At 28.1% G+C, this 27,174-nt stretch overlaps 1 protein-coding gene across 30 annotated transcripts in view; it reads right to left on the bottom strand.

Moving 5' to 3' along the window:
* LOC100210856 (neurogenic locus notch homolog protein 2) overlaps positions 1 to 23,314 on the bottom strand; it is a 118,683-nt gene extending 95,369 nt beyond the window's left edge. For 28 of the 30 annotated variants that reach the window (XM_065801037.1, XM_065801036.1, XM_065801029.1 and 25 more), the window contains exons 1-5: positions 23,175 to 23,314; positions 22,694 to 22,763; positions 6,420 to 6,692; positions 5,986 to 6,116; positions 5,684 to 5,759 (exon numbers count right to left, since the gene is read on the bottom strand). In XM_065801037.1, the coding sequence (XP_065657109.1) occupies positions 5,684 to 5,759; positions 5,986 to 6,116; positions 6,420 to 6,692; positions 22,694 to 22,763; positions 23,175 to 23,177 (553 nt within the window). In that variant the 5' untranslated portion in view covers positions 23,178 to 23,314. The remainder of the gene's footprint in view (positions 1 to 5,683; positions 5,760 to 5,985; positions 6,117 to 6,419; positions 6,693 to 22,693; positions 22,764 to 23,174) is intronic. The other 2 variants (XM_065801040.1, XM_065801042.1) reach the window with 2 other exon arrangements.
* Positions 23,315 to 27,174: the final 3,860 nt, after the last annotated feature.

Below are 27,174 nucleotides of genomic sequence, written 5' to 3' on the forward strand. Positions count from 1 at the left end.
GAGTTATATTCTTTGTCTTTGACATCTGACTTTGAAACTTTTACCAAACCATTGCTTTTAAACAATTTCTTACTTTTATGACATATATTATTCTTAAATAATAAGACTAAAATACCAGAAAAGTTGCAGGTCAAAAACCACTATGCGCGGAAGAGAGAAATGTAGTCAGTCGTTCTATTGATATACATAAGTATTTTATCACTCAGAATAAGAACCTTTCTAATTTTGGGGAAATGCAGCTTGAATTTTATGTAGCAAAATGTCTTTGCCAGAAAAAAATTGCTTGAGAATCTAAATCTCTATAATTTTAAAGTTTAATTAGAAACCTATATATTTTGTTATTAATTAAAAGATATTTAAAGTGATTTAGTTTTATCTTTACCTTACTATTTCTTAACCTTTTATGGTCTGTTGTGTTACTGCAACTATTTTGAGCAACTCTAGAGCCTGCTTTTCCAAGCAGATGCCCTTACCATTCTGGTGATTAAATTGCAACAACAATGTTTCAATGTTTGCATCAACACCATCCCAGCTCTGATTTAGAAATTTATAGTTTATTGTCTGTCTTAACAGTTTTATTTACAGCTACGGCTATATGAAGCTCTCCGACATGGTGTCACATTTAAAAAAATGTTTGGCCATGAAACTGAGCTAACCTTGCAAAAAACCCTTTTAAATAGCCAGTGCTTGAAGTGATTGAACTGTCTAAGATAAAAAGAATCTAACAAATATTTAATTGCTGTGCATAGGACCTCAACGTCATCATGTTTAAAAAACAGACTTCTTTAAAATACCACAAGTTAACAAATATAATAATAATAATGCACACAATCGGTATAGATAAAAAACCTTCATTCTTTGTAATGACATAATTACATAGTTAATGATTCAAAATTTTCTATTTGCGCCAATTGTTTAAAAACCCCCTTAGAAATTAAAAAAATGTAAAAAAGTTCAACTTTTAAAAAAGTGCCGCAAGCATAAAAAGTCATCTAAAATAGAAAATAAAAAAATTTCATTAATAAAACAATACCTTGGGAACATTTTATGACTCTCTTTCTCTTTCTCTCTCTCTCTCTCTCTCTCTCTCTCTCTCTCTCTCTCTCTCTCTCTCTCTCTCTCTCTCTCTCTCTCTCTCTCTCTCTCTCTCTCTCTCTCTTTATATATATATATCTTTATATATATATATATATATCTCTTTATATATATATATATATATATATATATATATATATATATATATATATATATATATATATATATATATGTATATATATATGCATATATATATGTATATATATATATATATATATATATATATATATATATATATATATGTATATATATAATGTAAATATACATATATATATATATATATATATATATGTACATATGTATATGCATATATATATACATATTTATATATATATATATATATATATATATATAATATACATATATATATATGTATATATATATATATACATATATATATACATATATATATATATATATATGTATATATATATGTATATATATATATATATTTATATATATATATATATATATACATATATATATATATATATATATATATATATATATATATATATACAGTGTTTCACAGGAAGATGTGTGGTCGCACGCCATTATATGACCAGGCAAATCAAATTTTTCTTAGACAATTTGACCGCGGCTATTTCAAAAAATATTTTAAAGACGGGCTAAATAAAAAATATTCTGAATTATACCTGAGGTGAAATAAATTACATCAAAACTTCCTAACAAACGTTTTTATCTTTGCAAAACACTTTTAAATAAAGTATAAATTTACCGATAATGATTTTTTTTTTAAGTATAATTTTTTTTTTTTTTTTTTTAAACATCTTCGCTTCCAACATGGCTGCAAGCAGCCACTAATTAAAGTTGGAAGTTACTGTAAGAGAAAAGATGAAGATTGTAGAGCAAGATAACGATTAACGGATGATTTAAAAGATTGCAAATTATATGAATCAGGAAAGCAAGATGAAGGAAGCGAATTCCAAAGAACTGATCTTCGAGGAAAAAAACTAGACGAATATGCGTTTTTGGAGCACTTAGGAACAGTCACAGAAAAAGGATGACACTTAATTGAATGACGAGTAACACGAGAATGAATTTTAGTAGATGGCACAAGAGACGCTAGCTCTTTAGAGCAGTGCCCATTGTAGTATTTGTAGAAAAGAGAAAGAGAAGCAACATTACGACGATGTGATAATGGTTGGAGGTTGGCTGCAAGAGCAGGTCCAACTATGTTTACAATGCGTTTTTGCACCTTGTCTAAAAGAGAAAGGGCATCATTAGAAGATCCGCCCCAGATATGGCAACAGTATTCCATACAAGGCCGGATTTGGGATTTATAGATATAGAGAATAGAATCTAGAGTAAGAAAGTAGCGAGCTGGATAAAGAGATGCAACCTTAGCAGATGCTAATTTTGCAACCGATTTGATATATGGTTTCCAAGAAAGATTCGAAGTAAGAGTTAATCCAAGAAGATGAAGAGTAGGTGACTCATCGAGTACATCACCGTTCATAAATATAGGAAGATCTAAATTATTGCGATAACGATTGGCTGAAAAAAATTGAGTTTTATCTGAATTAAAGTTCACCAGCCACTGTGAGCCCCATGCTGTAGCAGAAGTGAGATCCTTTTCAAGCTCAAATGCCCCCTCCAAGCAATCAGAGGGTGTTGGTTTCTTATCACGACAAGAATAAATGGTAGTATCATCAGCAAACAATGCCACCTTAGATGTGAGAATATCTGGAAGATCGTTAATGTAAATTAAAAAAAGTATAGGGCAAAGGATAGAACCTTGAGGAACCCCTGAAGTTACAGAATAAGAAGAAGAGTGTTGTCCATCGAGGACAACTTTTATGCTACGATTGGAAAGGAAAGATTCAATGATCTTAAAGATGTTGCCGGATACACCATAAGAAGAAAGCTTATGGAGAAGACCAGCATGCCAAACTTTATCAAACGCTTTTGAAATGTCAAGAGCGATGGCCTTAACCTCTCCACCTTCATCTAATGCATGATAAAACCTGTCAGTTATTACTGTTAGCAAATCAGCTGTAGAACGAGAAGATTGAAATCCATATTGATGGTCAGAAAGTAAGTTATTAGATTCAAGATGAGAAATTAAGTGTTTGTTAATTAAAGATTCAAAAACCTTGCTTATGATAGGAAGAAGACTTATGGGACGGTAGTTAGACAAATCAGATCGCTCCCCAGAATTTTTGAAGATAGGGATAACAGATGCGGCTTTCCAGCAGGCTGGAAAACAAGACTCTGATAAGCACTTGTTGAATAGTTTTGAGAGTATAGACGACAGCTCCGGAGAACACTTCTGCAAGACAATAACAGGTATGTTGTCTTGGCCACAAGCTGTGAAAGAGTCTAGGCAGGAAATCACTTTAGATACAGATGCTGGAGTGATATGAATGTCAAGCAATGGATCAACCTGTTTGTTGGCAATATCAGGTAGGACGCAATTAGTGGAATCAAGAGATGATATTGATGAAAAGTTTTTAGCAAACAGTTCGGCTTTGTCTTTAGGTGAGGTGACAAAGTCTGAACCGTACAAGAGAGGTGGAATTATAGATTTGCCCTTATTATTGATATTATTAAAGATTCTCCAGAAGTCACGAGAGCCTAATTTTTGAGATGAGATACGAGATTTCATGACCTGAGAATAGCGGGTTTTGGCGTTAGACAAAACCTTTTTACAGTTGTTTCTAGCAGTAATAAACAGACGTCTGTTTTCTGGAGAATTGTTTTGCTGATAAATATGGAAGTAACGGTTTCGATTGGCAATCGCAGCAGCACAGTGTGAGGAAAACCATGGAGGAGAGTGAGGTTTGACCTGGAATCGTCGAGAGGGAATAAAAGATTCCATGCCTGCCTGAATCCACGAAGTTATGTAAGAAGCACATTTGTCGACAGGAAGTTGAAAGATTTCTACCCAAGGGTCATCACGAAGAAAATCACGGAAAGAATCCCAGTCAGCTTTACTGTAGTTGTAAGAGGTTCGGTAATAGGGGGATTCAGGTGATGAAGAAGAATGAGATATTAGTTTTAGAGAGATCAAACTGTGATCAGAAGAACTTAAGGGTGAATGTGGAGAAACTAAGCACTGACTAGGATCAGAAACAAGACATAAGTCAAGTAGAGAAGGTAAATGATTAGGGTTGTCAGGAAAGCGAGTTGGAAAGTTGACTATTTGACTTAGGGATTGAGAAAGGTAAAAGTTGTGGGCTTTAATGCCTGCAGAGTCACTGACACTAGAGCCAAGCCATTCAGAGTGGTGAGCATTAAAGTCACCGACAACAACTATATTAGCTGATGGATAAAGAGAGAGGGCTTGGTCAATATGATCGGAAATAACATCAAAAAGAGTGCAGTCTTGAGATGAAGGAGAACGATATAGAACAAAGAGAAAGGCAATAGAGTGAAGTGGTGCTAAACGAAAGCACATGAAAGAATAGTCTGTGGATTCAAACCTAGTTTCACGACAAACAGGTGAATTCTTACGAATGTAAATGCCCAGGCCAAGCATGTGACTATTGGAGTCTTTACGAATCAGAGGAAGATAACCATCAACACTAAGATCACAAGATGAGACAGCTGAACTCAAATTAGTCTCACAAAGAGCAAGTAGGTCTGGTGAACTTTGCAAGAGATAAGACTCATCAGAAGAAAAGTTACTTTGAAGACCACGAATATTAGTGAATGATAGGTTTAGAGAACTTGGTGATGATGATGGTTTTTTGTGTTTTATAGTTTTTGGTACTTTATTCATTTTTAAATTAGTTTGAAGAACTTGACTCAAAGCATAGATAGTACTCAGAACACCGTTTAATAGCCCAAGCAATTGCCTCATTACTACTAATTGACAGTTGTATATCGTTTTTTTGATTTATATTATAAAAATTATTTAAGTATGCACTTTTTATAATAAACGTTATTAAAAAAGAAAAAATTATTTTGTTTTTATAAATGATGACTTTTTACGACAACAAGTCTCTTTAATGAATTTTAATATAAAAAGTTAATACATTTAAATAGAAAAAGAAAATTTTGTTGAAAAAAAAAAAAACTTTTTTGAAAGCCTGTTAACAATTAGATAAGCTTGATCTATAATGCTTTTATATTATCGAAATGCTTTTTAATTAAGTAACAAAACACTTTAAATTAATTTTTATATTAAATATTAATCATAGACTGTTGTTTTTTTTTATTTTTATAATTATGTTTTTTTTCATGATATATGTTAATCTTTTGAAACAAATTAAAAAAAAGTACAAATGTTAAAACAAAAAATAAAATGATTTTTTAATGCGTAATTATTTACTTATTTACATTTACATGGAAACTGATATTTTTAAATTAGTAAAAAAACACTATAATTTAAATCAAGTGTGCCTATTCTTTAAACAATGATTAAAAGTATATTGCTCTTTTTTTATTAATGTTTATTAATGTTCTAAACATTAATAAAGATAAAAAATTATTCCAAATGTAATTAAAAACATGATTTAAATAAACTAAGCAGTTTGTTGAGTTTGGTTTTATTTGGGTTATATATATATATAATTCCAACCCAAAAATATTATCTATTTATATAAATATACAAGGTACTTACTGACAGCTGTCAATGAAATATCGTCAATTGCATAATTTGCTTGAACACCATTTGATGTAGCAACAAATTCAATTTTCTAATATCAAAGTAACGCAATATAAAAAGAACAAATTATATTTGTAATTACTTTCATCAACAATATTAGTTTATTTAATTAATTTTCACTAATCATAAATACTTAAACTTATAGTATATATAACTGATGAAACAAATGTTGAACTTATACAACAAAAATGTTAGATTTTCTTCACCATTTACAATTTACAAAAAAAACAGTTTAAAAGATTCATATATAAATATACCTGAAATGAACTTGTCATGTTAAAGGTGTATAGAGTATAAGGGCTAGCATAAGATGTTTGAAGTTGATTGTATAAAACAATAGGATTTGAAACATTTATAACAGCACCACTAGTGTCTTTAAAGAGGACGTCTATTTAAAATTTAAAAAAAATATTTTTAAAACAGGATAAGTAAATTTTGTTAGAAATTTTGAGTAATAAAGCTTTTAATAATAAATATTTTAATAAATTTATATAAAATATGATAAATTTTAATAAAGTTATATAAAATATATTCTACAAATCAACAATCAAAAAAATGCCACAATAACAAAAAAATAGATATAGCTCATATAGTTCACAATAGTATAGTTTATACTAATATTAATTAATTAAAATCCAAAATACTAATAGTAATTAGTTAAAATCTAAAGCACTGAAAAATAATGTCTTACTAAATTTAACACAGTTAGCACCATATGCATGGACTTTAAATGAAAGAACAATAGTGGTGCTTGGTAGTGTAGTATCTTGGGTATAGACAAGCGAACCACTTTGAGCATTCGTTGAATCAAAATAAATATACCATATACTACCATCAGCACCTTGAGATGGACCAGTTCCATCTTCTGGTGTTGCATATTGGTTAACTTTCCAAACATTATTTTGAGTACTCAATTGTGGGCAAAGTCTTCCTTGCTCAAAGTTGCAAGTATAAAAAATGATATCTGTAGTCAAAAAAATGTATATAAAATGCAATAAAATAAAAAATAATAATAATAAAACATAAAAAACCTAATTTAAAAAGGATATACATAAATAATGTGCATAAACAATGTACACTTACATAAAAGTCCTTTTCACTAAATGATTCAAATACTTAAATTTTATATATAAAATATTATAACTTATTTAACTTGAGTTATTTATTTATTTATTTTTTCCTATATACACTCATGCTTCAACATAAAGAAAAAAAAACTGAAAAAAATGTACCAAGAATAGCAGAAGAAAAATGAACTAAGAATAGCAGAAATATTGTAATATTGTAATACTTAGGTTTAAATATATAAAATGTTATTGTTGTAATATAAAATATTCTAAAATTGATGTAATGTATCAAGAGGACTTGTACAGATGTCACATCACTAAAAAATTAACATATAACCTAAATGATGCAGTCTGTTTTTAATGTAGGTGTAGCGCAAAACCTGATATATATATATATATATATATATATATATATATATATATATATATATATATATATATATATATATATATATATTGATGTGTGTATTATTCATATTAACATACTAATGTATACATATAAGTATTGTACTATACTATATATACTTTATGTATTTTTTTATAGGCTAGTATAACTATAGCTCTTTTCAGCCAACATAATTAATTTGGGTATTCATTACAATCAAAAGAGCTACAAAACTTATATGTATACATAATATATATATATATATATATATATATATATATATATATATATATATATATATATATATATATATATATATATATATATATATATACAACATTAACATAACATTAACCCTCATCTTAAAAGTTTTCAGGTGTATTTACAAGTTAGGTGGTCTGGTGCTTTAGAAAGTCATGAAGATCTACGAGAAAGAATGTCTATTTGTTTTTAGATTGTTTTCTAGTTCCTTTTCATAGGTTAAAGGAGTTTCATTACTACCATTAGTGATTTGAGTTTAGTTACCTATGGCTGTTATTTCTAAATTACTGTTTGATGTTTGTATTATAGGTCTTGTTCTGATGGGAGCCAGCTGTTTAGTAGACACAGTAGTTTCATGATCACAAGGATATCTCAAATAAGTATAATGAGGATTTGGTTCAATGAGATGCACCTCGTTTATTGAATTTTGCATCGCATTTCTTTTTGTAAGTACAGGTTCTAGGTTAACAAGCCATGAAGAAATTGAGGACCCAGATAATGATCTTTGTTGAAAATTGATAAGTTAGTGTGGACTACAATCAGTAGAAGTACATAATAGAGATCTTGGAGCATGAAATGCATCAGGTAAAACTTTTTTCCATGATGATATAGGCAAATTTCGAGATTTCAGAGTGAGTAAAATTGATTTCTAAATAATTCCATTGTATCTTTCAACTTGCCCATTTCCCGTCAGGTTGTAAAGGGTTGTTCTATTAGTTGCAATATCTATTGATAAGAACCAGTGCTTTAACTCAGATGATATTAATGAGGATCCCCAATTCAAATGAAAATAGTTAGGTATACCAAATATGGAAAAAAGATCAGCTAAACAGTTTATTATTGTCTGAGTTGTCATATCTTTTACAGGATAAGCAAAAGGAAAACAATAGTATTTGTCTACAACTGTTAGCATATATTGTTCAGAGGTTGAAGAAGGTAATGGTTGAAGAACGTATATTGACCTTTGAAGTCAGTAGATATAGGTTCGAATGGCTGAGTTGCTTTAATTAGGTGCACATCATTTGGATGATAGTACTTGGATTTTATTTCTTTACATATTCTTAAATCTCTGCATACTTGCTTTACATCTTATACTAAATAAGGGAGGTTTCTTGATCAAATAAATTGATGGAGGCGAGTAACACCAGGATGGCAAAGTGCAGCATGCAAATCATAAAATGATTCTGAACTTATTGCTGCACATCTAACATAAATAAATGTATCCGGACCACTATTACATGGGCCAGGACAATAATGGATATCATAAGTATATGAAAACAAGGCTATTCTCCAACGCATTATTTTATCATTCTTTATTTTACTGCTTAATTCTTAATCATACATAAATCCCACAGACCTTTGGTCAGTGATCTGAAAGAAATGTCAACCCAGAAGAAAATGGCACCAATGATTTATGGCTATCGCTTGAGCTGCTTCCTCCACTGATGAATAGTATTGTTTATTCTGTTGAAGGGTATGTGAATGGCAACAATCCTTCCATCCTGATTAAATGTGGCTGTAAAGGTATATTTTAATCAATGGATTGCATGGAAGATTAAACAAGCTCATTTTTCAATATTTCAAAAGCTGATATTTGCTGCTGATTGATGGGGAATTGAGTAACAGAGTTTAAGGGTGTAATTTTAACAGAAAACTTTCTTATCCATTTTACATAGTACGAGAATATTCCAATAATAAGTTGTAAAAATTTAGCATTATCAGGTGGAGGTAACTTAACGAGAAGAGCAAGTCAGTCAGTTCAAATGTTTTAACAAAGTCATCTATTTGGCATTGAAAACATGCAGATCCATTAGTAACTTCAAAAGGCATCATAATATATTACCACAACTTATAGTCAGTTTCAAAAGCAGTTTATGGCTGATCTCTTTTGGATAAAGGTATTTGGTTGTATGCTGAGCAAAGGTAGTATAAATTTCGTATTTGGAAATTATGCTTACAATGGTTTCAATCTAAGGTAAAGGATATGCGTCCAATATATACTTATAATACTTATTATATATACTTAATAGGGTATACTTATTAAAAGTTTCGGAATAATTAACTACCATATGACATTTAATCTTTTCATTTACTACTAAGACCTGGGCATAATTATATATTTATATATAAGTTATATTGATATAAATAATAAACACATCAATATATATATATATATATATATATATATATATATATATATATATATATATATATATATATATATCACATTAATAGACATTCAAATTGTCTGAAACTTATTAATTTACCTGGCTAAAAATGTTTGACTTCATTATTAACAAAAATAATTATAAATAGATAATAACTAAATACTCTTAAACTTATTGGGTAGTTTTTTTTTCTTATGATTCTTTAGGCGGGATTTTTTTATGACCATTTGTCACCACATACCTGTTGGTTTTAAATAAATATATATAAGCTATAAGACGTACAAAAACAGCCAATATAAGGTATTGAAAGGATCAGTCAATATAGGACGTAAAAAAAACAGTCAATAATCAAAAAAAAGAATGAAAGAAATATAAGAATAATTTTAAAAAATGTCAACACACTTGATATAAAGAATGCTGTAAATAAATGATGAAAAGAGAGAGAAAAACAGTTGAAGAGTTTAAAAACTTGATATTGTTATAGAACAGTTATGTTGCTGTAAATACATTGTTTTTTGGTGAACTCACCTACTTAAAACCTAGGACATTATTAGTCAAGGAGACAACTTAATTTTTTTTTACCTGTTCGTATGAACCACTTATCATTTTAAAAACAAAACACACGCTACAACAACTTTTTTCGTGTAAATAAGCATAAATTTTCTATCCACATCAGCTGGGATGATATCTGGGATGATATCATGTAGCTATAGTGGATTTGGTTCTAAAATAGTTTAAGGTTGTTTCTATGTTTTGTGTGAACACCTTTTTGTTTTCATATTTTTTTCTTTGTTTATTTTTGTAGGAGTCACTTAATTTTTATCTGCCTTTTCTTTGTTTATTTTTTTAGGTATCTTTTAATTGACTATTTTATAGTTATATAAGCGGTGTCTGACATTAATTAACCAAACCCACAATTTATCTTAAATAATGTATCGTAAATTTTTATCTTGATCTTTGCTTGTATTTGTTGTGCTGAACTTTTTACGGATTAGGTTAGTTTTAGCATTGATAGAACATACTTCTTTTAGAATATCTTTGTCATCCTGCTAATTGTTTGAGATCAAATGACCAAGATATTTGTACTGCATAGTGTATGTAAGAGCCATGTTAGATAATGTGAAATAAAGGCTATTTACAAGGGGTTCATAACTTTAAAAAAATATATTATTTGAGATTTAATTTTGTTATAAGCTATTTCATGTTTCACAGCATACCCAGAGCATAAGTCAAGTAAGATCTGGCAATCTTTAGCTGACAGTGCACACAAGACAATACCATCAGCATAAAGAAAACGGTTAATGAGAGAAGGACCCAAACAGCCTATGGTAGTTTATTGCCCAGAACACTAAAATCATTAATATATGCATTAAATAGCAGAGGAGACAGTGCACCTCCTTTTCACACTTCAATACTGATGGTAAATGTTTTGGATAAGATACCATCCCATGAGATATAAACTGTTTGACCAGTACATCAAACAATGAGTAGGCGTAAAGTTACACCAGAGATGATTTGAGAGAGTTCCACTACCACTCTATTTTTAAAATATTAAAACAATGTGACCATGTTTAACTTTCTTTCTTTTTTATCATAATTTAAAAACCTAGCAATGTAACTAAGGAAAGATAAATGTTATGCTGGATAAGGTTTGCTTTCAGGTCAGCACTAGAGTGTCGGGCAAAAGATTTATTTGAATTTTTTCCTTTCTGTTACAAAATGGGTAATTTTTATATCTTATAAAGTTTTTTACATCTTATAAAAAAAATTTTATATCTTATAAATTTTTATATCTTATAAATGCTCTTATAAAGCGTTGCTTTATAAGAGCATTTATAAGATATAAAAATTTATCCTTGCACTTAAATTTTGTCACTTAGTGACAAAATTTAAGTGCAAGGATTACTTAAGAAAACTGTGACTAATTATCCCATGAGCATATTTTGAAACCCTATACAGGCTCAGAATAGGCAGAAAAATGAGCAATCTGATTCGCTGATTTTGAAAGAGAGGCAAGTGCAATTTTGTTGAAAAATATAATTAAAATCAAAACAAACAGATTTTTGAAATAAATTTTAAAGTAATGATATACTAAGTTTATCAATACAAGTCTTGTGTTACTATCAACACAGGAAATTCATTTATTTTAGTACTCTTCAGAGTATTTAAAATGTATCAAAATCTATTTGTACAAGAGAATTTTCGCTCGTAAAAATTTCAATAAAGTTTATCTTGGTGATGAAGATTTTATCTATTGTTAATTTTAAGAAATGAAAAAAAAAATGTGTTGAATTAAATTTGAAAAAATCTACAAATGTGTTTCTCTTAAAATATGCTCTTGGCCTTCAAGAATTCTCAAATGCATAGTTTTATATAAGTATGTTGTATGAGACTAATAGTGAAGCACTTTTGCATACAATGTTTATATGCAGTTTTACTGGTGAAGAACTTTATTTATAAACTGATTTACATGTTTATTATAAAGAGTTAAAAATTAGAGTTTTTAAAAAAAGAAAATATGTACTAATTGCAAAACTAGCTTACATGTTCCATGTCAATATATGAGCTCTCTGGAGATTTTGTTTTCATGCTTTGTTTCAACCATAGTTTGGAGGAGGCTGATATATTTTTTTATTACGTAACTTTAATAAAACGTGTTAAACCATTGAAAACTTTTTTAAAATTTATAAAAATTTTGGCAGGCTACATTAAGTTATAAAATATTTGAAAATTTAACAAAAGAAGTGATATTTATGTTTGTCTGCAGAACAGTAATTTTTGTACAGTTACATATAAACACTGACATTAAAAGCAAGAAAAAGTATTGAAGTCAAATAAGTTAACAAAATAAAAGTGGATTATGGCATAAATAAAAGTGGATTGTGGCAAATGATTGTGGAACTTTTTGTATTGCAGTAATTGAAAAAAAAAAAGATTTAAAAAACTAAACTAAGTGGTAAAATCAATCGTTTTAATGAAAAAAAGGTAATAAAAAAAAGAAAAGAAAATTATCAAAAAAAAGTTGTCATGCTATGAATATTTTTGCTATTATAAAATGTGTTTTGTATGTATAAAGTCTCGAAATATTTCACTTGAATTTGCATGTGTGCAATTTTGCAAGATTTCTAAATGTGTTTCTCATCAAATATAATGTCTGTGTTCTATAAAGCATGCTCAATACAAAGTTTATACGCAATTGCACCAGACTACTGATAAAGTACTTAAAATATGCAAAGTATAAATTTTAAGCTGAGGTAGAGGTTGCTCTAAGCTCGTTACTGCATCTTTATACCAACTTGTTAATTATAAACAGTTTAACATTTAAAATTTTGGAAAAAGATTGTTACAGATGTTTTGCCAAACTAGCTTACATGTTTCATATAAATCTACGAACCCTGAAGAAGTTACTATTCAACTTAAATTTTGAGAAGGCTGATAAGGCGTACATCAATATTTTTCTTTATATATATTATATAGGATGAAAATTGGATATTAATCTAATGGAAATAATTTGAATAATAAATTGGATAATCTATTGGAAAATTTAACAAAAAAAGAGATTTTTTTTTTTCACTGAACATCAAAACTTTACTGAGTATTAAAGTTAAAAAATTTAATCAAATAAAGGTGAATTATGGCAATTTTTGTAATAAAAATAACTTCATCAAAATTAGCTTTTACATTTGAAGAAGCAAGTTTTAAAAAAAAATTATTAATATTACATCAAAATAAAACATAACGCATTTCTGTTTTTTTATAATAATAAACAAGAGATATCCACAGAAATTTAAAAAAAGAACACTTGTTTTTATTGGTTATACCAAAAATTACATAATAAAACTATAAATAAAATTTGTAAATATGGAGTACATTTTATTTAAGATTTTTTTTCTAATTTTTTTAGAGCAGACATTTTCTTTTTCTTCTGGAGTATATAATGTAAAATAAATTATTAGCATTATAAATATATAAAATTTATCAAAGTTTGCTGGTTTATTTAATATTATTTACCATCAATTGCTATTAAAGGATACACATTTTATATTAATTATAGAATACAATAACGAGTATTTTGTTCAGGTTAAAAGCTATATATCAACAAACATGTACTGAGTTTTGAAATTAAAATAAACAACATGAACTTGCATGTTTGAAATCTTTCTTGTTTCTACCTTTTTACACTTTGTTTTTCATAAAGGTGTGGTAAGTTAAGAGTTATTGCTTTTGGTAATCAATTTACTATATCAAAACACACTTGTGGACATCAGGTTGTAGATTTTTTCTAATAGCTTATTATGCTACAATGCTTTGTGATCTTTTATTACTATACATTACCATGGGATATCTAAATTTGCTCTTGCTTACAATTGCTTTTAATTTAAGAGTGTTGCTAATTATCTGGGCTAGCTATAATAACCAATAAGCAATATTCTCAAACTTTTTTAGTGTTGCATATAATTTATATATGGGAGTAATAAGTGTAAAGTTCTAAAAAGAAATTAGGCTATTTTTTCAAAATACTTTTCTTGCTAAATGATTGGATAAATGGGACCTTAATTTGAAAAAAATTATACCTAGTTAATAATAGTCTATAGATATTAGTAGGTAAATTTTAAAATTGTTTTAAAAAATCTATAGTATGAGAATCACAGCATAGTCAAGTTTCACCATCTGGTTTATAGTTTGTTACAATGGTTGACTTATATCTTAGAATTATAAAAACAATTAGAAAAACAAACTAATTTTTTTAAATCTTTATTTAAAAAAAAAATTCTGAAAATCACGGATGTTTTGAGTTGTGAGGTTTTGTATAAGTATTTGTACTATATTGCACAAAATTGGATAGAAAAATCATAACTTTTTTTCACTTTTATTATTCAATACGTTTTTTGACATTCGTTTTGATTTAAACATAGCTCAAAAGCCTCTCTTTCAAAATCAGCGAATCAGATTGTGCATATCTCTGCCTATTCTGTATAGGGTTTCAAAATATGCATCCCGTGATCGGGATTCAAAATATGATCCCGTGACCAAAACTTATGATAATAAAACACAGATTAAAATGCGAGAAATCCTTAATTTCACCGAAATACCTAGTGTGCTTGATGACTCTTGAAAAAAATATGTGCACAACAGATTTACTTGAAATTTTGAACATCAGCAGATAAATAAATTATCTAAAGAACCCTTTAATTTCAAGAGGGACCCGCCATAACTTACAGAGATTTACATTGTAAAATAAAGAATTTTTTTATTTATGACAGTAAAAATAAAATATATGAGTATATAGCCTAACCTTTTTACGAAACGACTACCAATTTTTATTTAATTTGGTTCATTAATAGCGCCACAATGTGGTTTGGCGTAAATAGTGTGTCTTCGCCAAAAAATTGGTCACAGGTTTTGAAATACTTTTTTTACGGCAAATAACGGATATTCGCACATACATATAGCTTCACTCAATCTTAAGACAGCTGTCGCATGCGTATGACAAATGTAAAATATGGTCTTTTTAACGACTGATCAGTGCAAACGTTTCTGTTGCTAATTTAACGCAGCCATTATTCTTATTTTGACCAAAAGCTCTGAATATTATTAGCAAGTTTTTCACCAAATTAAAGTTACTTCATCAGAATCATTTCCTTAACAGCCGCGGGACTTAAACCCCCCATATAGGCATTATAGGCCGGGTGAATAAAAATAAGCATTTGCTGTTACTTAGTAATTGGTCAGCTTTACGTGAATAAAAACTTAAGAAAAATTTATGAAGCTTTTATTTGCGTAAAGCTGACCAATTACTGAGTAAAAGTAATTGCTCATTTTTATTCACCCGACTTTATGACTTGCTTTTAGTATGCTGTATGTAATACGTTTCTTACTTTGAATGGATTTAATGAAAGCCTTAACTTGTATCAAATTTAAAAAAAGTTTAATATTTTTTAATTAACGTTTCTTCTCTACACGTGTTTAACATAATTAAACTTAATAGCTTTTCTGATCTTAAACAATATAAAAAAAACCATAAACATGTTTACGGTTTGTTTAAAATTATTTCAGATAGTTTTTAAAATAGAAGGTCTCTATTTAGATTGTCTGTTAAGTCAGGGATACGATGGTTGCTCAACCATGGCAGGGAAGGATAACGGCGTCCAATCAAGAATCAGAATGAAATATCCAAAGGCGGCTTTTGTTCATTGCTCATCACATAGACTAAACTTGGTTGTAAATGATCTGAGTGCACCTCCGCAAATTCGCAATACATTTGGTACTATAAACTCAATTATTGCGTTTTTCTATGAAAGTCCTAAGAGAATGTCAATGATACCCAACGTTCCTCTTCTCTGCGAGACTTGATGGACTGCAAAGTATAAAAGCATACGAGTGTTTTGTGATAATTTTGACCAAATATTTACCAAGCACTTCAAGCCATTCAACTAGACCTTCCATAAGTACAGAGGCACATTCACAAATTGCTCTTGTCTATAAATCTACACCGTAACGCGGTTATCAGAAGATAACATTGCTCAATTAACCTTTGTTTACTTCATCCTGCAAAGATAAGAACTTTAACTTGTGAAAAATTCATTAAGAAAATGTCAACTGTCAATGAAGTATGCAAAATTGATAACTTTAGACTCGATAGTGTAATTTGGTTTGAATTTTGGGCCATTCAATCTTTTCAAAACACAATAAACGAATTCATAGATTTGCTACCAAGGACTGTGTTTTACCCTGCAGTTTATGAAGCTTTGCTCATTTTAATAACACTGCCAACAACAGCATGTACTGTAGAAAGATCATTTAGTACATTGCGGCGTGTGAAGACTTGGCTACGATCAACCATGTCTAATGAGCGTTTGTCTGGGCTTTGCATGCTGAGCGTGCATCGTGAAAAAATACGCTCCAGAAAATCTGAATTTATGGAACAAATTGTAAATAAGTTTTGCAGTGAACGCAGACGACTACAATTTCTATTTACTGAATAACAATGATTTAATTCTTGTGTTTTTATTTTTACATTTTCTTTAATTTTCTGTTGTCGCTGGTATAATAAAATGACTTGATTAATTGATGCATCTATGTAGTTTTTGAAATATCACTGTTGAATTTTATTTTGCCCCCCCCCCCTCCCTTTGTAAACAATCTTGCCGGCGCCCATGAAATAATATCGTACACCCAGATGAAGGGTGCCACAAGTCAAAAATTATGGATATTGAGTTATGAATGTCATTTGATAGTATGGTGACAAAATACCACAAGTCTAAAACGAATGTTTACAAAATGACAGATACAAATGGCATAAATCTTAGTTGGAAAAAATATTAAAATCTTAAAAATTCAACCCTGATTTTCTCAGTTTGACACTTTTTAACTTGTGGCACCCTTGATCTGGGTGTACGATATCATTATTGTTATTTTTACTACAACCATTCTCACTTTTATTTATTGTTACTAATATTATTATACTTGTTGTTGTTGTTATTATTGTTGTTGTTTTTGCAGTTACTATTATCATTGTTATTATTATTAATTATTAGCTTAGTTTAATTACTACTTTTAAATTTTTAATGATGGTTGTTTTTTGCTGTAGCATTATTACCTTTATTTATCCCATCCCAAACCCAGAGCATTTTAGCGTACATTTCTAGCTCTATACTTTATGTAAATGTCTCCTTTATTTAATTCTTCTTTTTTAGACAGTTTTAAAAAATGTAAACAAGTTTAGCGATTTGTTGTTTTAATATTTTGGATAGTACAATATGAAATTTGATTTTAAATAAGTGTAAAGTCATTCTCCTTGAAGGACAGCTAATGATTACAAGACCATATATGTAACATAGTGGACTGGATAGCTTCAATTTATTCATGTTTTCATTTTAACAAATGTTGTAGTTTCATCATCTTAAATATATAAAATACGAAATCAGACAAAGTTGCAGTTAAGGTTACTATAGCCACTATTTTTGAAACATGGTAAAAATCTCTGAATGAGAAAAATTGCCGCTCCATGTCACTCAGCATTAAGCCCCTAGAATATGAAAGTTGTGAGCTATTTAATAATGATTGTAGAAATTCTCATATTTTAAATATTTTACAATGAATAAAAAACTTATGCTTCATTGATAAGCCGATTTTAAACTTGATTCTTTCTTCTAGCTTAAAGATTTTTTAAAATGATAATATTAATTACATATTTACATATAATATATAAAGTTACAGACACTTAAAAAAGAGACTGCAAAAATGCAAATATATAGTAACAATATAATAGTGAAAAGTTAATGGATGTATAATATATTTGAACATTATTAAATGATGGCAAAGGAAGGTAGTGCTTTGTTTTTATCTTCCAAAGAAAATTCAAAAAAGAATCAAACTTAAAATTATTATTTCCATATTAATAAAATTTAAATAAAATAATTTAATAATTTGAAAAAGTATTTTGAGTAGTTAACCATAAGTTTTAAAATCAAAAATTAATTAATTAATTAATTTTTTACGGCTAAATTTTTTATCGATGAAGGAGGGAATGCCCTTTTCCACAAGACACTGGATAAACCACTAATACATCTTTCAATTAAGAAATATTAAAATTAATAAGATATATTTTTTTTACTAGTTTTTCTTATTTTAAATGACAAAACAATTATTTTAACAAACTAAACATTTTTTATATTAGGGGGCACCATAAAGTACGTACGCAGTAAAGTTACTAATTTACCTCCTTCCCCTCCCTTGCTGTCATTAACACCCCTTCTTCTTGTACGCATTTGTAATACTCCTTCGTCCCCATCCTACTTTGCTGTCTTTAAGACCATATCCCTCTTGTGCACATTTGTACGAATATAGGCAAACCCCCCTCCCCAAATGCCTGCATACAAACTTTATGGAAGAACCCCTACGGTAAAGAAACATGTATTTTTGATCAATAACAATGGTGGTGGTTCACCACTGAACAAAATTCAGTTGTACAGTTTCGCAAACTCAAATTCACACTAAGTTTGTGACGGGCGTATTTCATCTTGCATTCCTCAGATTGTTAAGACTAAGCCGAGTGAATAAGAAAAAGCAATTGCTTTGACTAAGTATTTGGTCAGCTTTACGTGAATAAAAACTTTGACAGTTTTGCTCAAATTTTTTATTGACGTAAAACTGAACAATTACTCCAAAAACGCTGAGTAAAAGCAATTCCTTTTTTTTTATTATTACCTGCAAACATTCTATGGCTGAATTTCAGTGGATTAATATAAGCATTTTGAGCTGTATATTGTAGTTTTACTTATCGGTTACTTAGTGCACCATTAGTAAAAATAGCTAGCTAACGATTAGCCACTATATCATATGTTGGAAATTTATTGGTCGGTCACTTATAGCTACTGCTACTAATGGTCTACTAAGTAATCCATGAGCAAAACCCAAATAAACCGTCTAAAATACCTATGTAGATCCGCTGCATATTCTCCACACAAATGTTTGCTGGGTAACCATATTGTCAGTTTTTTTATATTAGGGATTGTTGTCTTTTTTACACATCATGGCGAGATATTTCATCATTTTTAACGATAAAACTTTTGATGCGACAGTTCTATTTAATTATTGCAAAGCTCCTTTGCCACAACAACCCAGCAAACATTCTATAGCGGAATTTCAGGGGACATATATAGACATTTTTAGTGGTCTGTTGTAGTTTAGCTCATCGGTTACTTAGTAGAAGATTAAGGGCTGTCACATATATCACAATTTGGAATGTCATCAGACGGCCACTTATAGCGGATGCCTCTTATGGTCCTCTAAGTAACCAATGAGCAAAGCTCCAATGAACCGCTCAAAATGTCTATATAGACCCACTGCAAATCTACTAGAAAAATGAAGACTGCAGAGTAGACCAGTTAAAAAAAAAAAAAAATTTAACAGGTAAATGGCTAGATGTTTAAATAATGTTAATTGGTGAAAAAAATAAATCCTTAAAATTTCCAAGCATTATTCGAATATTTAGTACCAGCTTAATTAACTTTGCTTTTCAACGGGGTTCTAAAAGTTCTTTAAAGGTAGGTCAACCTGATACACAAAAGAACCAAAATAATAAATAAAATTTCAAAGATATTAAAGATTAAAAAAAATATGTCATAATTTTTTTTTTTTTAATGAAAAACATGTAAAAATCCACTTTTTTTATTTCTAATTAAAAACCCATAGTTTTTACGCAATTAAACGTAAAATAATAATGCTAGCTTGAAACGATTTTTTTTTTGAAATTTTTATATAATTTTACTACTTTTAAGACCCAACATGACATACTTATGAAAAACTTTTTTTTTTTTAATGTTAGGGAACTGTTAAAAAGAAAAGTTAATTGAGCTGTCCCTAAAACACTTTAATTAAGCTTGCAGTTGTGAACTAGTTTTCCTGACCACAAACCACATCAAATCAAAGGTTAGTCCAAGTTTAAAAATCATTATTTTTATATACAATTTTGAAATGGTCTACTGCAAAGATTTTTACAAAAATACAACATTCGTCCAATGACAAACACTCCCAATTGTAATTTATTTTTCACAATAAATTCTTTCTCCTCGACGTATTTTTTAGATAGAGGCTGTTTTGAGGTTTCTAGTGGGGATGATAGTTTTGAGACAGTGCTTCTAGTGGGGATGATCGGGATGGCTATGACACAATATGATCTTTTGTTTGTAACGCAATCAGATAGATAAAGTGTCTCAAATTTTAAAAATATTGTTGGGAATTTATTATATGTTTAATTGAGACATCACTCTCTATGAAATCACTGCTATTATTTCTTTACTATTATTTTACAATCTGACAATCACACAAACTGATAAATATAAACTATATACATACATTTCACAACCGCTATTCCCAAGCGCCTTAAAAGACATGATTCTTAGCACGCATAAAATATTTCATTCTTGTTATGGATGACGTTTTATGTTACTATTAATCTAAAATAAACTTTGACTTATAAGATTTATATTGACAGATTTATTTCTTTGATTTATACAGATTTATAAAAATGATTTTATCACTTTTTACTTTTTAAAGTTTTTTATTTCCTTCTATTTGATATTATTATTACGGTTATTCTATAGATTTACATTTTCAGTTTCATAGTAAAGTTTATTGTAATTTTTTATTATTTTGTTTTTAAAATTGTAAAGGTTCTGATGATAAGATCATTATGATCTTTTTAATAAAACCTAGATAAGAAAAAATAGATAAGAATTGACAAGGTTATAACAGTTTAAATAAAAAATTAAATTTTAACAAAATAACATAATAAAAAGATGTTTACATATTTCTAATTTGTTGTGAACTTAAGAACTCAATTTGTTTTTCGTTTTTTTGTTTGTTTGTTTGTTTTTTCTGATTTTTTAATATATGACAGATTATTATACATATAGAGGTAAATTATTTCTTTTATTTCCCATTTTCAAAAATGTGAAGCTCATGCTTGGGAAATACAAACACTTTGTAAAGTCTAATTATAAACTTTTTTGAGATTTTGCTCAGTTGGTTCGCTTCAACTTGTTTCAAATAAAATTAAAAAACGTCCTTAATTTGGATCAAAAGAACGAGATCTTTTACAAAGTGTTTAAAAACAATATAAAAGTTTGTTTTTAAACACTTTGTAAAAGCCAAAAAACAATATAAAAGTTTGTTTTTTTTCGTTCAAATTTTTATGTTTTCTACTTATCAAAGGTAAACTAAAATACTTTATAGTAGTAAATTTGTAAGTTGTAATTTGGTAGCTCTTCTTCTTCTATTTCCTTGAGGAATTTTCTATTTTTTAAATGTCTTTGCATTGGTTAAATTCCAGCTCTGAGCAAAGTCTTCACTTAAAAATAGCATTTAAGAGCTTGAGCTTTCACAGTTCTGGAAATTAAAGATAAAAAAATTAAAAGAAATTATAGTTAGGATTCCAAAATATAACGTAATTTTATTTAAGTTATATAACATAATTTTATTTAAGTTATATAACTTAAATAGTATAATTATTTAAGTTATATAACTTAAATTATATAAACTCTTTATAGGCATAATACATTTTAAATAAATTTTAAAAGTTTTGCTTGTATTCCTAAATAAGATCTTTGTTTACTCTTTAAATAATGTAATTGTTATCTTGCTGATTAGATATTTTAAGGAAGTATCTCAATTGTTTAAATTATTAACTGACTGATGGCAATTTCTTAAAAAAGCACCTTAACTACGCTGAGAACATCTACAGCTCTTAAGCATTCATGATTCAAACTCTGGTTTGGCTTCCGCCGTATTATGCAGTTTATTTTTAACATGGTTAAATACATTAATAGGTTAAATACATAAATAACATGGTTAAATACATAAATAGAGAAAAAAATCTATGAAAAAATTTAATTAAAAATATGACAAATATTATTACTTCTACAAACAGTTTCAAAAGCAATTACAAATTAAAATTTGGAAATTCAAAATTGTTGTTAGTTGTTAACAGCTTTTTCCATTTTGAGAGAGAAAGACAACACAAGATTATTACATTTTTTCCTTCGGCAACGGAATTAACAGAAACTAGCGGCTTTTGCTCCGGTTTGGCTCCGCAGACCGAGGCATGAAGGAAACACCAAACTTATTTACGATTATAAACTATCATTATCAACCTATGACGTCACGCTATGCAAAAACTGTGGTGATTACAATAGCTCGAGAACAATTAGAGTATTTTACTATATTTTATACTACACTGGTGATTATCCTAATGATTATGTAGAAGACAGGTTTAAATAAACTTGAATAAAAATAAATTTAAAAATTGAGTTTTGATTATAATAAAAATCAAAATTACGAATAAAGTGATATGTGAAAAAAAGTTAAATTATCCCTATCAAAAGTAATAAAACCATATGAAAATAATAACAAATAAACTGGTTTTAGTTTGTGAAACGAATGTGGAAACAATTAAGAATTTATGGGTGACGTTTGTTTATAATAAATTTATATGTTTGTATTGCCTCTAAACTTGACCTTTACACTTACTTATAGCATTTTGAGTATTTATATTATTAAAACAAATTTTATAATATCATACCTGCATTGCATACTTTTAATATAATGCAAAAAACAAAAATCAAACTGATTGAAGAAAGTCCCATGATAAGCTAAAATGAATTTTTAGTTATTGTTATTCTTGTTTGTGTGTATATATATATCTCTATATATATATATATATATATATATATATATATATATATATATATATATATATATATATGTAAATTATGTTAGTGTATTTTACTAATATTAAAGCTATATATATATATATATATATATATATATATATATATATATATATATATATATATATATATATATATATATATATATATATATATATATATATATATATATATATATATATATATATATATATATATATATATGTATATATATATATAAGAACATTATCCATTTAATACTATTAATAAATTTCCTTAAATGTTACTCTATAAAATTATAAGCAAGTACAAAAAATCAAATTAATTTATGTTTCGGTTAAACAATATACTTACCATAGAGCCCTGCCAAAAGCTTACTTCATTTGACTGAAAGTAAATCAAATATACTCTTAAGAATATAAAAACTATTACTCATGCAAAAAAAACTCTACTACTTTGAAATTTTTTTTTTGAACTAAGAGGGATTATAAGAGTATGGATGACTATAATAGAAGGCTTATGATTGAAACCATTCAACCATGAGCTTTAATATTAGTTTCGCTTTTTTTTTTAGCTTTACAGTCAGCTTTTAATGATTTTTGTTAAATTAACAACAATTTTATAGTTCTATTATCTTTGACATAGAATGTTGCATAAAATCGTAAAAGTTCTTGTAATCATACAACAATTTATTAATTGATAATTGAAATATATTTACAAATAATTGACTAATAGCAACTTATAGCATATTCATATGCTAATAAATAGCAGTCTAGGTTCTAATCTATATAAAGCACAGATTTGATAATCTAACTTAATTTATTGTGCAAATTAATCGTTATCACTATATTTATATACTGAAAGTTATATTTATAGTATTGTATGTTTGATTAAAGTGTTTATAATTAACATGTTTATGTATATGTATATATATATATATATATATATATATATATATATATATATATATATATATATATATATATATATATAGAGTAAAAAAAATAAATTTTAAAAAAACAAAATTATAATTTTAAACCTAATTAGTATTGAAATTTATTTTTTATATTTATATTTTTTATATTATAAGTACAATTAAAATAAACTAACATTACAAATAATTAAATATTAATATTTAGTTAATAATAATTATCTAAATTAGATATTTCAGATATATTTGAATATGTTTTCAGTTGAATAAATTTTTTTCCGTTTTGTGGACTTCATGGAATCTCACCAAAAAATCGGAGAAGGTCTTGCAACAAAGACCACTGAAAAATTAGAAAAGGACGTCTTAAGGTTTGCGACGATTGAGTTAGCATGCCTGGAAAATACAAAAGCGCCAAAGCTCTCATTCATTCTCTTTGCGATTGAGCAAGACTTATTCCATGCGCAGCTAACTTTTTGAATCTTGTTGGTATCTATGCTGTTGAGATTTCCCCACTTATGATTGCGTTTTTAGAAAGAATTAGAAACCATCAATATTTTAAACTTTTTTTTAAGTTCGACATCAAGATAGAAAAAACTGATGAAAACATTCACATTCTTATTAAAACAGTGACAAAAGGTGGTGTACCAAGAAAGAACCATTGCACAGACAAATCCAAAAAGTTCTTCAAGTTTTCGAATCTATTATCCACGATCCATGACAAATGCTTTCTGAGGTGCAAAAGATCTTATTATTCAAGTTTTTTTGTGTTTGTTGAATTTCTAGTGTCAAGCTCTTTCTTTAATTGACCGGGAAAACAAACTGAAGACAACTTTCACCTCCACACAGCAGAAGCAGAATTCAGTGGATGAACTTAAAATAAAAGTCAAAAGTTTCTCTTAGATATACGAGACAGATTTAGGTTGTTTTTATTTTCAGTCAGAAACGGTAAGTTTTAAATATCAAACTGTTGTAATGATGAAAAACTTCAAAAATCTAGCCCAAATGAAATTTTGCCCGGGTAAAGGTAAGGCGCATTTTCCTTGCTTGCCCGAAGCGCAAAGTTGGCTCGGTACGGCTCTGCTCTTAAATATCCTAAATTTTATCAATACTTTCAGAGTTCACTTATTTCAATTTTGAATAATATGAACAGTTTTGAAATTTTTATATCCAAAGGATTTAATTCAGCGCGGATCAACAAAATTCAATTTTTGTTTTGTAATTGGTTCTCATACATTTTTCACAATCAATATTTCACGATATTCCTGCTAATTAATGTTTTTTATCATTTAGTGACGCGTTGTTGCATTATCCATAAGTGACCGATGTTAAAGTATCTTAAATTTCACTGAATTTGAAGAAATAGAGTTAACTTGGTGGCTCTTAATATAACTAGAACTTAACTAAATCATTTTATTCGATGTATTATATTTTAGATTTCAACAATAAGCATAATTTCGAAGCTTTTTTAAACGAATTATTTTATTCTTAAATAACCGAAGGTACATGGTGACTGAACTTAGCCGATTTTACGGTACTTATATAACTAAATATATACGCATATATGACAAAAGTATATACTCTTGTTTTGGATTTTATTTTGGCAAAAGCTTCTCTTTTCTCCTCTCAATTTGAATTAAAACTAACCTTGATTATTTTTAATTCAAATAAGTCTTTTCACCTGCCGATTAAACGTGGAGAAAGGAGAGTCAACTTTTGTCACATGGGATCGTCCATAAATTACGTCAGGCTTTGGGGAGGGGGAGGGGGTTAGTGGTTTTGTGACGACTCACACGGAACTTATTACTAAAGAGATGTTGTGACAAGAAGAGTGTGGAGGGGGTCAAACGGTCGAATATTGCTTGACGTAATTTGTGGACGACCCCTATGTTGGAAATACTAATGTTATAAACGCTTTAATGAAATTAAGTAGATAAAAATGTGCATCTAACACAATAAAGAGTCAATTTCATTCATAAAATAGGTAGATATTGCATTCAAACATGGTAAGAGTTCTAATAAGCTTTATGTGTGCAAAACGAGCAAAAAACATTATTATGCGTTCTATATAAAGAACTTTATAAATAATAAACGGGAGAGGAAGGGGGGGGGTTTGCCGTTTATTAGTAGTAGTTTATAATGAGAAGTTTTTAAATAGAGAACATTAATCGTTAACTCAAAGCCGAGATTTTTAAATGAACTTTTTCTACTTTTTATTTAAAACTATTGAAGTAAAAAGACCGTAATAAAAACAAGTATAGAAATGGTCGGTGTGGAACAGACTTACCAAGAACTGCACCATATGGGTCAAGACAGCTAGTAAGCATTAAATGCAAAAAAACAGTCTACCAATAGTATTTGGTAGACAAGAAAAAATATAAAAAATATACAGGTTTACAAAAATGCTCTAACTAGCCCTAGCTCATCTACAAAAAGTTGCAAAGAGGTCATTTTTCATATGTTAACCTTATAAATAATATATACGTATGTATAACTGATAAAAAACTGCCTAATACAGTTTTACGCGTGATCAATTTTATTTTGAAATTTCATTTTAAAAAAAGCAGTTTTTTTCTATTTCTGTTTCATAAGAGACTTTTATGAAAATAATTTTAAAAAATAATAGAATAAAAGAAGTTAACTAGTAATAAAAAAAGGAGTTTCCAAAACATAATTTTTTGTTCCAAAAATAACTATGTTTACGGTAGATTAGGGTAATTTGAACACCATGATAATATGAGCATACTTAATGATTTCTTAGATGTAAACAGTGGGCACGCGTCGTCCGGAGGACATCTGTTGGACGTCTCCTTGACGTCCCCTGGACAATGCATGGAAATTACGGGAAAACGTAAAGTTAAAATTACTTTGTATTTTTTGAATAAACGTTATGTGGTGATAACAGGAATCAGTATAATTAGCCTAAATTTATATGGTGTAATTAGCGGCTATTATATAATTAAAACGCTTTTAATTTTTTTGCGTTGTTAAAATATCACGCATGAATAAATCTAGGGCGCGAAATTTTGGTACTAAAATAATAAAATTTATTTTTTCATAAAGTAAAATAAAAAAGTGGCTTAAAATTTGATCTTTTAATGATAAGTTTTGTAAATAACGAATCATTATATTTCAAAAATTAGTACTTTATTGGATAGTATTTTTTTACTTAATTAATGTTATTTTTTTGAGCTAATATAAAGTGCTCATATTACCAAGTGGTCTGGGTAATATGATTTTGCAACTTTTTTAAAACCTTTAAAAACCTGTACTTTTAAGAAAAAATTCGGGTGCTCAAAAAATAATTCAAAAATCTATTTACAATTGTGTTAGCTTTCAACTCGAAATCTAACAAAATTAAAATAACAAATAAAAGTGAAAAAACAAACTTAGTTGTGCAAATAAAATAAAAATTGAATAAGCACT

Source organism: Hydra vulgaris, chromosome 07 (assembly GCF_038396675.1).
Source record: "Hydra vulgaris chromosome 07, alternate assembly HydraT2T_AEP".
Classification (NCBI taxonomy): domain Eukaryota; kingdom Metazoa; phylum Cnidaria; class Hydrozoa; order Anthoathecata; family Hydridae; genus Hydra; species Hydra vulgaris.